The sequence below is a fragment of the Patella vulgata genome, chromosome 5 (genome assembly GCF_932274485.2).
Source record: "Patella vulgata chromosome 5, xgPatVulg1.2, whole genome shotgun sequence".
Taxonomy (NCBI): domain Eukaryota; kingdom Metazoa; phylum Mollusca; class Gastropoda; family Patellidae; genus Patella; species Patella vulgata.
Genome location: NC_065883.2, coordinates 23295962 through 23309895, shown reverse-complemented (window position 1 = coordinate 23309895; position 13934 = coordinate 23295962). Strand labels below are relative to the sequence as shown.

Below are 13934 nucleotides of genomic sequence, written 5' to 3'. Positions count from 1 at the left end.
GATTAAACAGCCCGTCGTTTTAACACGAAAAATATGTAATACTATTCTAGAAAAACCAAATAACAGACTACAGAAGGAACACGGGTTGTGAAACCTTTTAGCAATGATAACTTAGGGTAAGCAGTTAGTCAATTGATCCGTATTCAGTGTAACAGTTTAAAATAAACTCAGTCTAGTTAATAGATTAATCTGTATTCAATGAGTATACTAGTGTAACAGTTTAAAATCATCTTACCGGTAGGTAGATTCCAATCTGTATTTGGTGAGTACTATAGTATAATAATAATTTAAAATCAACTCAGTAGTTAGTCAGTTGATCTGCATTCAGTGAGTACTAGTATAACAATTTAAATCAACTCAATATAGTAAGTAGATTATTCTGTATTCAACGAGTACTAGTTTAACAGTTTAAAATCAACTTCAACCGGATAATAGATTTATCTATATTCAGTGAGTACTAGTACACCGTTTAAAATCTACTCAGTCCAGGAATAGATCAAGCACCTGATCGCTTGGTTGGTGAATACTAGTATAAAAGTTAACAATCTACTGGGTCTAGGTAATAGATTAATCTGTATTCGGTGAGTATGACAGTTTAAATTCAACTTGTCTAGTTTATAGATCATCAATATTCAATGAGTACTGGTATAACAGTTTGAATTCAACTTGTCTAGTTAATAGATCATCTGTATTTAATGCGTATTGATATAACAGTTTAAAGGCTCAATACCACTCTTGTTGTAACTGAATAATATGTCCCAATCTTTATTCTGGTCAACAAATTGTACTATTTTACAATATTCCAATTAATTGGTGATATAAATTTCATCTTAACACACCTAATTTAAAAAATTGGAAAAATTCAACTAAATGATTTGAAAAGCCTGACGTAAAGCTTTTCAAATGTGACTTGGATTTAAAAATATTTTTGAACCCTCTGGACAAGTAAAATAGGATTTAATGGATAAGTTACACAACAGGTAAGACACTAACACATCTAGTACTTAGAATAAGGCTATTTTTTTATTTTCTGGAGCTGTCAAGCCAGCCAGAGTGTTATTGTCCCTTTAACATCCACACGGTCTAGTTAATAGATCAATCTGTATTCAATGAGTACTGGTATAACAGTTTAATATCAACTCGGTCTAGTTAATAGAGTTTAATAAAAGTTTTAACAGTTTAAAATCATCTCATTGGTTGGTAGATTACAGTCTGCATTCAATGAGTACTAGTTTAACTGTTTAAAATCATCTCAGTCTAGTTAATAGATCAATCTGTATTCGATGAGTACTGGTATAACAGTTTAAAATCAACTCAGTAGTTAATCTGTGTTCGGATAGTACTGGTATAGCACTTTAAAATTTAGTTGATAGATCAATCACTATTCGATAAGTACCAGTTTAACAGTTGAAATAAACTCAGTCTAGTCAATAGATTAATCTTTATTCACTGTACACAATTCCTTTTTATAAGGTCATGCTAGGTGCATGTGGAGGATCTGGGTTGTTTTATGAAAGGCAGTTGTTATAGAGGGTGATGATTGTTGTGGGGCGAAAGTTCATTTACAATTGGGATTCTAGAGTACAGGGCTGTGTTGTGATGAAGGACGGTTCTGTTTCATGGAGGAGGTGGCCGTTTGTTTGTTTTTTTTGGGGGGGGGCGATGATTTGTGGGTGACAAACATTTTTTTTTTGAAGGACTTGGGTTGTTTTATCAGTTTTATGAACAGTTTTATGAATAACGGGGGACTTTGATGTGGGAACCTTCATGTTGCATGACATTCAAGTATGTTGAATTATATACTGCAAACCCAAATTCATTTGTTTATCCAAAGATTTAATCAATGATCGGTTCCAGTTTCTATCTAAACCCACATCTCATCTACCACAATGTAATAAACCTTATGACCTACAGTACATGATAGACCACTTGACAGGAAGTTGGTTAAATTACAATGAAGTGTAAAAATCAGAACAAAAAACAAAAGAAAATGAATTTTTTAATATAATTTTAATTACACAGCACTATTACCAGCTCTTGTAGCAATCACATGTTTTCCATTCACACATAAAGTCAACTGTTTAGATTGACTCTCTCAGAAGCGGTAGAACTAATAGCTACTATATTATTTGTGGTTTTAAATGACAATATTACACAATAAAGCTCAATCCAGTGCCATCTGCCTTTTCTGTAATTTGATTTTAAGATGGTGGCAGAATGCAATTCAATGTTCCCATTGTATAAAGCTCAGAAAACTGTTCTACGTCAACTAGAAGAGAGAAAATCGAAAATCATTTGATTATCACGATCCACACTATATGTATGTATATATACTTTTTTGATGGCATATGCGATTATGGTATTTGTTTATTGTTTACGTTTATTTTGTTCATGCACATAAAATTCATTTAGAATTGTGTGCTTTAGTCATTAAATTTTTAGAAAACCATTCTGGTCTCTGTTTTTTCATTTCAACAATATATTTTCCATTATATTTAGGTCTTTCCTGCTCTTCTCCATCATATAAAAAAACAACTTCTGACCGGGGTGCATCATATTTTAAGGCATCGAGTCCCATAGCTTTCTGCATTTCTTCAGTTTCAGTTTTAACAGTTTGATAACAGTGACCTGAAATATACAGAAAAATAAATGACATAAAAGTCTTAAAAATTAAACCTCCACTGCAAGTGCAAAATGCCTGATTCTCCATACAGCATATTTAAAGGTTAATGACCAGGAAAAAGTCATACGGATAAGACCCAGTCAGTTACAGACACAGCCAGGTGGGACATCCAGGCCTATTGGTCAAGACTAGTACATGTAATAAGATATCTGCCAAATATATTGTCAGGCATTAATTCAGTTTCATGCAAGGTCAGACTTTGTCAGGCACAATCGGTTTGGTGCCAGTCAGATTTGTCTTTTTTTCTCTGTTTTTATTGATATTATCGATATTTCTAGGCCCAGGTACTTTTGAACATGTGATAATATACAGAAAACACTATTTTTCAGAAACGGGAAAACTGAGGCGCCCCCATGCCTTAACTCACTTTTACTCAGGTAAGGGCGGAGGAGGACTGCACCACACATAACTACTAGGAGGATTGCACCATACACAATAACAATTACGGTACAAGTAATTAAAAACATGTAAACAGCCACTGTCTAACCAAACATTTTTGCAGAAAAAAACCCTGTTTGGTTCACCTAAAAAAGTGTTTTGTTGGTAAAATAATAATGTTAAAAACATTTCTACAAAATGCACTTACCACAAATTGTTTCCTTTTCATGCCAATTTCCACATTCCAAACAAGCAATTATATTATTCTTAGGAACAGCATATTCATAATGACCTTTCATGGACATTTTTCTTGTTCTGTTTTTCTCAGCAGTTCTTCTACTTTTTGGAACTGCCAGCAAGATACTGTCAAATATATCTTGTAATATAGATTTAGTAGATGACTGTTGATTGTTAACATGATTTTCTACAGGTTGGATATCATAAACTAATTCAGCTTGAAAACCTACAAAGGTAAATAGTCATTTAATATTCCATTCTGTTATACATAGATGCATGCTTTTTTATCGATTTAGTAGATGAATAAAAAAAAAATACATTTATAATATATATGTCCCCACCATTGGATTAGTTAGACCTTTTGAAAGTGATACATTTTAAACAACTGATTCATCTATATATAAATCTGGGAGTACAGGCTAGTTTCAAATAAGTCTTCTGTAAAAATTTAGTCTTGGTGTGTAAGAAAACTGATGAAGAACAAATGTGCGCATCTTGAGAAAAGGTGCTATAGCTTTTGCATAGCTAGTATGATTCACAACCGCTGTGCCACTGTCGTCTAATTATAGTCTCATATATCACTACCCTGTTCCTTGATTGAGGTTTCCCCAGAATCAGGACCACACACAGTTGATAATCACTTCCCATAATTTACATACGGTACTGTACTGTATTTTTATATCATTGATAATGGTCAAAAGTCAATGTGTAATTGTTATACCAGTAGGATTCTAAACTACAATAAGTCTTCTGTAAAAATTTAGTCTTGGTGTGTAAGAAAACTGATGAAGAACAAATGTGCGCATCTTGAGAAAAGGTGCTATAGCTTTTGCATAGCTAGTATGATTCACAACCGCTGTGCCACTGTCGTCTAATTATAGTCTCATATATCACTACCCGTTCCTTGATTGAGGTTTCCCCAGAATCAGGACCACACACAGTTGATAATCACTTCCCATAATTTACATACGGTACTGTACTGTATTTTTATATCATTGATAATGGTCAAAAGTCAATGTGTAATTGTTATACCAGTAGCCTTCTAAACTACATATATATTCTCTATGAATGAAAGGAATCACTCTCCATATAATAACTCTTCTTTGTCCAAACTGGAAGAGCTTTATATTTATAAGGAGAGTGATTTTGACTTAGCATATTAACTTAAGGTGGGCCTTTTTTCCATCTCACCAAATAAATATAGAAGGATTTCTAGACATAATTTGCTGGTGCCATTAGAAATAATTCGAAATAAAAAATTAACATTAGGTTTTCTCTCAAAATGTATTAAATTAAACTAAGGGTTCCAGATTGATACGGCCTGGCTGGGATACCATATTATACCTATCATTACATTAAACATTTGACCTTTAGAGAAGAAATAGTGTTAACATATTCTGAGTAGATACAACGTATATGGAATTTGTTGTACAGGATTGTATTGGTCTTTTCTTCCTCTAAATAGTCATGCCTTTTTTTTATTATAACATTTATTAATAATAGCAAAAAATTAATCCTCTCATAAGTAACACAATACTAGGAATGGTTAAGGGGAGGCAACTCCATTATTTAACACACTCTACAGAAAAAAGTCACAACAAAAAAATACGGCAATATTACTGACAATTAATGTGTTTTGCTAGTCGTTTTGATGTCTACAGTTACCTGGAGGTGGATGCAGTCCCATCCATTGAAATACTGCATGTTCAAAACGGCGAAATGCTCCTAAGAGCCGAGTCATGCCGTAGGGCGCCGCCATCTTGATATCAATTGTAATCTTGCCTCTGGTTGGCTACAAAATTACCTCTCCTCCAATCATTGCCATCTTTTGTGATTGTAGCCTGGTTTTAAGGCCATAATAATTTCATCGACATCATGACGGAACGATACAGTTTTTCACTGACAACTTTCAGGTATAATTGCTAAATTACACAATTACACAATTCCACGAAACTCATTTATCAGTTTAGACTTCACTGTACGTGTCTAAGCTTCTGTCTTTTCAGTTGGACACTACATACATAATAACATAGCCTACTCATGGACTCTGATGGAGTAGATCAATCAATGAAACAAAAACTGATTGAGGTAGATCTACCGATCAAGAATGGTTAAAATATGTTGTTATTATTTCTAATCTTAAGTGTGTAAATCCTAAAAATAAAAGTAAAAAAAACCCAGACAGGCATTGTAGATTATACTGACAATTATTTAATAAATACAATCTATCTAGAGGTCTTTGGATAAATAAATCTAGTAGGCCTATAAATTTAGGGCCTACATGAGTACATGTACTTGAAAGATTTAGTTATAGTTAGTTCATTACACCAAGACCAAGCATTGCTCCAGACTATACAAAATCAAGAACATTTCACATTTTTCTAAATCGGAGGTAATATTGTCAAAATGGTTGATATGTTACACGTCCATCAAACTAAATCCACATAATTAATGCATGCCATGGGTTAAAAAAGAAGTTGATCTTCAAAAATACCTTTTATTTTATTTATTGTCTTCCTTTTGTTTCAGTATTCGAGAAACTTTAACACTGGGTAAAATAATAAAATACGTTGAATTATGGGTGAAATTATAATCAAATACGAACACTAATGATACATCTGGTACAATAGAAAACAAATTATACAGAATTTTCACAATAACCAACTTTATTCTTATGAAAATAGAAAAAAAATTTCACACAAGTAGGCGGCTAGGCCTACCATTTTCGATGTCAACCATCTTGGAAATAAGTCCTGCTCCCTCTACTCTACCTAAGATGATGGAGTAAGCGGGACAATGTCCGAAGCAATACTTTAGTATTACTTCATTTACATTCCATGTACCTGGTGTACACCGATCATTAAATCAAGTACGTCCATAGGCTGTGTCTGTTACTTAATATTTATGTCATCCTGCTTCTGAGGGTAATCATTCTAAGCTTATCCACATTGTTCACGAGTGGTTTGAAATTTATGTTCATTTTTCAACTTATTCAGATGCAGAAGTCTTGTCAACTTTAACAATTTCTATGAATAAGTTCTAGAGTTATGGCACTTGTTTGCATTGAAGAATCTTGTTTGCTTTCTTACTTTCTTACGACAAAGGTTTACCAGCAGATCTGCTTCATTTTGATATTGTTTGATTAATTTTTCTGTTAATTACTTGTGTAGAGCTATGAGCCTTGGCTCTTGTTCTTGTAAATCTTGCGAACACTTCAGTTTCCGATCTAATAGAAATTGATTATGGTATGCATTAGTGAAAAAAAAAGAAGTCTATTGAATTAAGCTTTCTCTTGCTTGCTTTTAGAGTTATGGCCCTTGTACTATGTAGAATGTTTTGAATGCTTTAATTTAAAATGTCATCTTCACACTCCTGTGTTTGTCAACCATCAAAATGTCCATTAAGGAGAGGAACAAGCAATTGAGACATTTTGAAATGTGTGGACGAGTCAACGCTTTTGAATAATTTGCTGTGAAAATGTGTGTGTATTGCATTTAATACGTTTGAATGTTATTCATAATTGTCATGTAAAGAAATTATATTATATAATGTCTTTTTCAGTCCATCCGGAAAACTTGTTCAGATTGAATATGCCTTAGCCGCAGTTAGTGCTGGTGCCCCATCAGTTGGGATTAAAGGTAGGTATATTTTCTATTTTGTGGTGTAAAGACATCAGTGTGGTCTTATATTATTATATTGTTTTTTTAGGAGCCAAATTGATAAGTTTAATTCACAGGACAATATTTTTAATAAAAAATATATTTTTCATATAAGTTTATATCGCGATAACTCTTTATTTTGAAAATGTGTCTTTAATATTAATTAAAGTTAAATGAATTTCAGTCCCCATTTTCTGGCCCTTAACCAAACACATGTTTAAAACTAAATAACATGCAAACTTAGTGGTTTAATAAAATGTTGTTATTTAAATGAAATATATACACATACTGTATGTAGATCTATTTTTAATTTGAGACAACATGTAGGAATTGTATAATGTTTTTTATCAACTAATTTCAGCGGTAAATGGAGTTGTTCTAGCTACAGAAAAGAAACAAAAATCTATTTTATATGATGATCAAAGTATACATAAGATTGACTATATCACTAAAAATATAGGAATGGTCTATAGTGGCATGGGACCAGATTACAGGTATTGAAAAGTCTTATTTCTAAACATTTTAGTCCCAAAATGACAAACTTTGTTTTGAGCAGATGTTAAACCCCATTACTCTCTCTTAATGTTTGACAGTGTTTGCAAGGATATCCTCTAGGATTCTACCTGTGTGGCAGTCTATGAGAATCTCATGAAATCTTAAATCCAAAGATGTTATATAGACCACTATTACCCTTTTATTATTAAATTATATCATTTCATTTCATTGGGAATGCGAGGAATACCAGTTGCTGGCAGTAGGTTGTTGACATGTGACAGACAAAGTTCTCTTAATTTGAAAAGATAATCTCAGCATAACTAAGTTCTCTATTTATTCTAGATGTTAATTTTATTACATATTTTCATAAATGCATACATACTGATTGATCAATAATAAATCTTTTTCCTAGAGTATTATTAACTAGAGCACGTAAATTGGCCCAGACATATTATTTGACGTATCAAGAACAGATTCCTACAGCACAGTTAGTACAGAGAGTGGCTACAGTCATGCAGGAGTTTACACAATCAGGGTAAGCCGTATTTATGAATATGTTTTTCAACAATTGATCAATATCTTGATTCCTGACAAACTACAATTTAATGATGATTTTATCTATCTTCAATAATGTAATCAGTCTGGCGGTACAGAATTTCCTGCTCTCTTTTCTTTTCTATCAATAAAAGGTTTTAATTATTATTATTATTACAACAATTTATGGAACAACGATTTAGAGATATATGCCATAAATAACTGTAATGTTTTGTTTATTGTAGTGGTGTACGACCATTTGGTGTATCTCTATTAGTAGCTGGCTGGGATGAAGATGAAGAAAGACCTTATTTATACCAGTGTGATCCTTCTGTAAGTTTTTATCTATCTTTATTTACGTAACTTAGCACATATAAAGATAAAGATAGCCTGTCATCACACTTCATGGGAATCATGGTGGGGCGTGAGCATTGTATTACAAGGTCTGTCAACTGGCGTGGTTTCGATTTCCCGGTTGTACATGACAAGGAGTAGGGTCGTCTGTCCATTTTCGTGAATTATTGAAATAAAATTGAACCATATGTTAGTTCCGAAATGACCTGGTTTATGTTGAGTGGACGTTAAACCCTATTTCTCTCTCTCTTGTGTGAAACGCCCAATCAACAGGTTTTCCGTGATCTAAACTCTTTCATGTATCCATGGTAATGTTTTTTTTTAATAAAGTGTATTTTGGCCATTTATTTTTTTTTAGGGAGCTTATTTTGCCTGGAAAGCCACAGCTATGGGGAAAAATCACATAAATGGAAAAACATTCTTAGAGAAAAGGTTAGTAATAGCATTTTATAAAAAATCAGAAACAACTGTCCTCCATTTGTAATGATTTCCGCACCACTATGATGAACATTGATGTGTTACAGTCTGGGCATGCTTGCAAGCGTAGAAATAAGGCACATGTCACCGACTTTTTCAGGTAAAATTTCAGGTGCTGATGATTTATTCTTGCAAAGACTTGTCTTTTGTCTGTTTTTGATATTTTTGATACATACCAGCACAAAATTCAAAATATTGTGTAAGAGTTCAGTAGTGCCTGACCTTATTTTCAGGACTGGATGCCTGATATTTTCGTTAGAGATTATGCACAAACTTACCTAGTACAGTAGACATTGTAGAGTGGGTAGGCATAATGGCATGAGTATAATTATAAGGTCTCTGATATATTTGAAGTAATATAATAATTGGTATAATTTACATATAAATTGTGAATGTACATTGACATGCTGCTGGTATTGCACTATAATGGCCAGTTCTGTTTTCATTAAAAGAGAAAAGAAATCAACTTGTATTATCTTTTAAGTTTCTACCCTGATGATGTTGTATTATTTTCTATTCTGACACTAGAGCTAGAAGAAAGAAATGTATATTTGCTTCCGTGATTCCATTGTTATGTAAATGTTTTTCTAATAATTTATAGATATAGTGAAAAGCTGGAATTAGAAGATGCTGTTCACACTTCTATCTTAACATTAAAAGAAAGCTTTGAAGGTCAAATGACAGAAGACAACATTGAAATCGGCATCTGTAATCAAGACGGCTTCAGAAGATTGGCACCATCAGAAATTAAGGATTACTTGGCATCGGTTTCCTAATATGATTAGACTCTAATTTATTTCATCATATTTAGAAGTTTATCTGAATTATCTTCATTATATTTCTAGTTCGTGTAAAACACACAGAGATCTAATTGTACTGTAACAGTCAACAAAATAAAATCATTTTTTTTGTTATGTAAATATTTATTTATATTTTTTATGATGTTTAGTATGAATATTATTAATATGTGGCAGAAGATGTAAATTCTCTTCAATCCAACCCATCAAAGGAACTTGACAAATCCTCCTCTGGCCAGGATAGTATGGGTATAGACGGTATTCAGTCCCTACTGGCGAGAGAGGGGACCCAAATGGTTAACACGGTGTGGTTTTGATTCTCTGCTTGTACGTGAGGAGGAGTAGGGTGGCCTGTCCAACCTCGTGGGTTTTCTCCAGGTCCTCCCACTGCTGAAAGACCGCTACACGCAAGCGAGTTATCGAAATAAAATTGAACCCTATGTTAGTCCTGAAATGACAGTCTGTGTCGAGCGGACATTAAACCCCATTTCTTTTTCTCTATTTTGAATGTTCGAAATTTAATTAGGATAATGTGAACTTTGTGGAATTTAGACTATTCATTTTGCACAATGGTGGGGTGGAACTTGCATTCCAGATATGGTTGAAATTATTCCCGCTGGTTGTATTGCTAACAGAAGGCAAGCCTCCATTGTCATTGATGTAACAAGTTGTTCCCAGGGGAAATAATACAGGTATCTTATTAACACTTCAGTGGCATAATATAGCGATTAGAGACATAAAAAAACTAAAATAATCTTATAGAACAATTACTGGTTTATTATACACAGACCCGACATTTCAATATGTATAATAAACCAGTGATTGCTGTCCCATATAACTAGGTTAGTTTGAGATTCTTATTAGTTGTTTAAATCAACAGGGCCAGTCAATAAGTGATGAACTAGATGTCAAATGACTGTTATTCTATAAACCTAGTTTACAGTTCAATCGGGAATCTGTGAATTTATTTTATAGATCACATACAAGTCATTTTGATCACAGGTTATTCTGTAAAATGTTGTCCATATTATAATATTCTAATCTTTCATGGATAGGTCTATATTGACAAATACTGGAATAAAACTTGAACTTCCAATCCAACAAATGATCTTGTAACATGGACGGGAAATCTTCCTTTGTTCTTTTCGTTGAATAAGCAGATTGTTTTCCCTCCAGTAGATAGGGTGGAGCTTAACCGTGCAATAACTAGACATGTTCAATGTTATTGCACTCTTTAGCTGGTAACACTAGTTTAAGTAGAAATCATATAGAGAAGTGGGGTGGGTTTTCTGTGCAATAACAACAAGCATGTTGAGCAGATGTCAATGTTACAAATCATTTATAGCACGCTTCATTCATGTTAACAGGTTTGAAATGAAATGAAATGGGGTTTAACTTAACGTATTACTGTTCTGCTCTGAACTGGGCTAATGAAGACAGGCATACACCATACAGTGTGCCATGAGGGAAATTTTGCCCGGACAGCGGCACTAAGGCCTACTCTTAATCGAATTCCAACTGTCAAGGGATCTTTTACGAGCACGCCAATGTATACACGGGATCTCAGTATTTTTCGTCCTATCCGAACGACTAGACAGCTGTCCTTGTCAGGCTCTTCGTTCTGCACCTCGATGTTTAAACCTGTTAACTCTGAAAACCGTGCTATAAATATAACATGTAACTTTTGAGTTTTCCTCTCTCTAACAATAAGCCTAAACACTCAGATTTTCTCTCCAGATATCATTTTGGTTGATATAATGTAATTTATATTGGACAACATTTATAGAACATATTTAAACAGTTTATTATCAACCAGTAATACTAAGTGAAAATACAATATAATTGTATATAATACAAATATTCCATTTACAACTTTCACCATCAAAATATCAAGCACTTTAATATCGATAATACAGGAAATCATTACGTAAAAGTATGAACAATAATACAACCAGAATGAAATTCTAAACATATTTTACTGTGTCAATATCAATAGTCCAACATATTAATTTAAAGGAGCTAAATCGCTAATATTTGGGACCTAGAAATTGATACAATTGGGTCGCAACATATATAATAATGTAATGTGAATGTATATAAACTGATTTACATTCAATCATTTCCATTTTTTACTCTTAATTTCAAACCAGTTATGTTCCATGAAATCTGCCAGATCTCAATCGAATGGCAATTTCTAGCGACTGGTTATTCCAGTCTATACTGAAAGTATTTATCGTGCATGCTCCCCAGATAAGAATATCACCGTTTGACATGAGTTGTGGAATATGTCTAGCCTCGTCACAACATTATGGTGGCTTGTTTTTCTTGATTATGAGAAAGTTCGCAAGAAATTTAATATAAAAGAAGTGACATGCACACAAAAAGATGCGCTTATGTCAGTTCTTATGTATTTAAAAAATAGCACAATCATCAAGGGCAGATAATTTGAATTAGTGTCTCCCCCAGGCACGAACCCAGAGGTATAGTGGAGTGGAACGGAATCAGACCACTGGGGATACCTAGGATGAATCCTGTAAAACTTCTAAATCCTATGTGATACTCTTGAAGAAATACAAACTTCAAATTTCATCATGGGTTGGCTGGCAATAAGTCTTCATATTCCAGGATGTGTTAGTGCCTGGATAACTAACTATGTGCATATATTTCACAGTGTTATGTGATAGGACTCAATATTTGGATTTAAAACATTAATACAAGGTAAATAGGCCATTTCGTTAAATTTTGGTCTTTTATCAACAGTGTCCTGTGATGTCTGGGACTTCCATTTTAATGATAGGTGCAGAAGCATTAAAGTGCTGATGTGCCATTGGCATTGGTTGCTAAAATATCAAATTTCACAGTCCTTAATCCACGATAATATGTACTCAGATTGATTATTTAACATTTATTCAAAATACCAAAGTTAGATAACGTTCGGCTTGAATTCCATTGGATTTAAACAAGGCCCATCTGGTTTCTATCCTACCAATAAAATTTCAATTACACATAACTTTGTAAATACTGAACAGAATTGAACCATTTTTGGACTGCTATTCCTATTAGAGATTAATCTTTCACAATACTGTAGTTTACAATGAACCCATTTTAAGAAAGGGAACTAAAGCTGAAGCCATTTGTTTAAAATGTTAAATACTATGATAATATACAGTAATAGTTACATTTCACAACGAATGCTGATAATTTACAGAAATGTATGATAAATATGATTATCTAAGTAATATAAACAATTCCAATAGTTCATACAGCAGGAAGGAACATTAGGTTTAAAGGAGCTAAATCGCTAACATTTGGGACCTAGAAATTGACACAAGTGGGTCGCAACTCATATAATACTGTAATATGAATGTATATAAACTGATATACATTCAATGGTTTCCGTTTTTACTCTAATTTCAAATCAGTTATGTTTCGCGAAATAAGCCTGCAGTCTCAATCGAATGCAAATTTCTAGCGCCTGGTTATTCCAGTCTACATACGCCGTTTGGTTTGGTGCAATATGTCTAGCCTCGTTCCTCGAGTCTCTTAGCTACTTTAATATCCACTCAACAAGAGCTCATTTGAGACAAACATGTCCATTATTAGTCCCCATAAATCATCCAAGCTCCTAATAGTAAGGGGAAAATTTAGGCAACTAACCCTAACCCTTGTCACCTACTATTGTAGGATTGAATGAAACCCCAACTGAATTTCATTATAAGAAAGAACAAATCTAACAACATGGCTACTGGTGAGTTGGTAAAGCTTCATAATATTTAATTATTTCTTACTTTTACTGAAACTTCATTTATCGTAAATACTTTGTTTTGTTCCAGAGACCTTGCTTATCTCGAGAAAAAAACTCATCGAAATATAATTATAATACAATCTGGTGTTATTTCTAAACATAAATAAAGTGAATACAGCAATGTCAGCTTTTATTTACAAAATCTGTTTTTAAAATTTGTCATCTATCAATTAATCTGATGAAGAAGAACGATCTCTACTCCTGCGTCGCCTGCGATCACGACTAGATGAACTGCTGCTGCTACTACTGCTTCTTCTTTTTCTTCCTCGTGACCTTGATTTACTTCTTGATCTTCGATTATTTCTATAGAAAAATTGGAAAAAAGGTATACATAAATCCAGATTAGATTCTGAAAATAATGCTCTGTGGGGGTAGTTTGTCTGGTTAGCCATTGATGGTATGGATTAGAATACAACTAATGTAAAACTACATTTATTCACTCTCCAGTCTCCAAGTCAAAGATAACATAATGGGAGATAACTCTAAAGAACTCAAATAACTAATAAAGGGGAGGA

The 13934-nt window shown here is 33.2% G+C and overlaps 2 protein-coding genes across 2 annotated transcripts; one reads left to right on the top strand and one right to left on the bottom strand.

Moving 5' to 3' along the window:
• Positions 1-1986: 1986 nt before the first annotated feature.
• LOC126822655 (39S ribosomal protein L32, mitochondrial) lies at positions 1987-5098 on the bottom strand. The gene is made up of 3 exons (XM_050551638.1): positions 4964-5098; positions 3270-3524; positions 1987-2628 (listed from the first exon to the last, which is right to left on the bottom strand). Exons 1-3 carry the CDS (start codon positions 5055-5057, stop codon positions 2405-2407), a joined length of 573 nt encoding a protein of 190 aa, XP_050407595.1. The 5' UTR covers positions 5058-5098; the 3' UTR covers positions 1987-2404.
• On the top strand, positions 5063-9731 carry LOC126822654 (proteasome subunit alpha type-2). Its single transcript, XM_050551637.2, has 7 exons — positions 5063-5211; positions 6860-6936; positions 7319-7451; positions 7865-7987; positions 8232-8319; positions 8699-8772; positions 9419-9731. Exons 1-7 carry the CDS (start codon positions 5174-5176, stop codon positions 9591-9593), a joined length of 708 nt encoding a protein of 235 aa, XP_050407594.1. The 5' UTR covers positions 5063-5173; the 3' UTR covers positions 9594-9731.
• The last annotated feature ends 4203 nt before the right edge of the window (positions 9732-13934 follow it).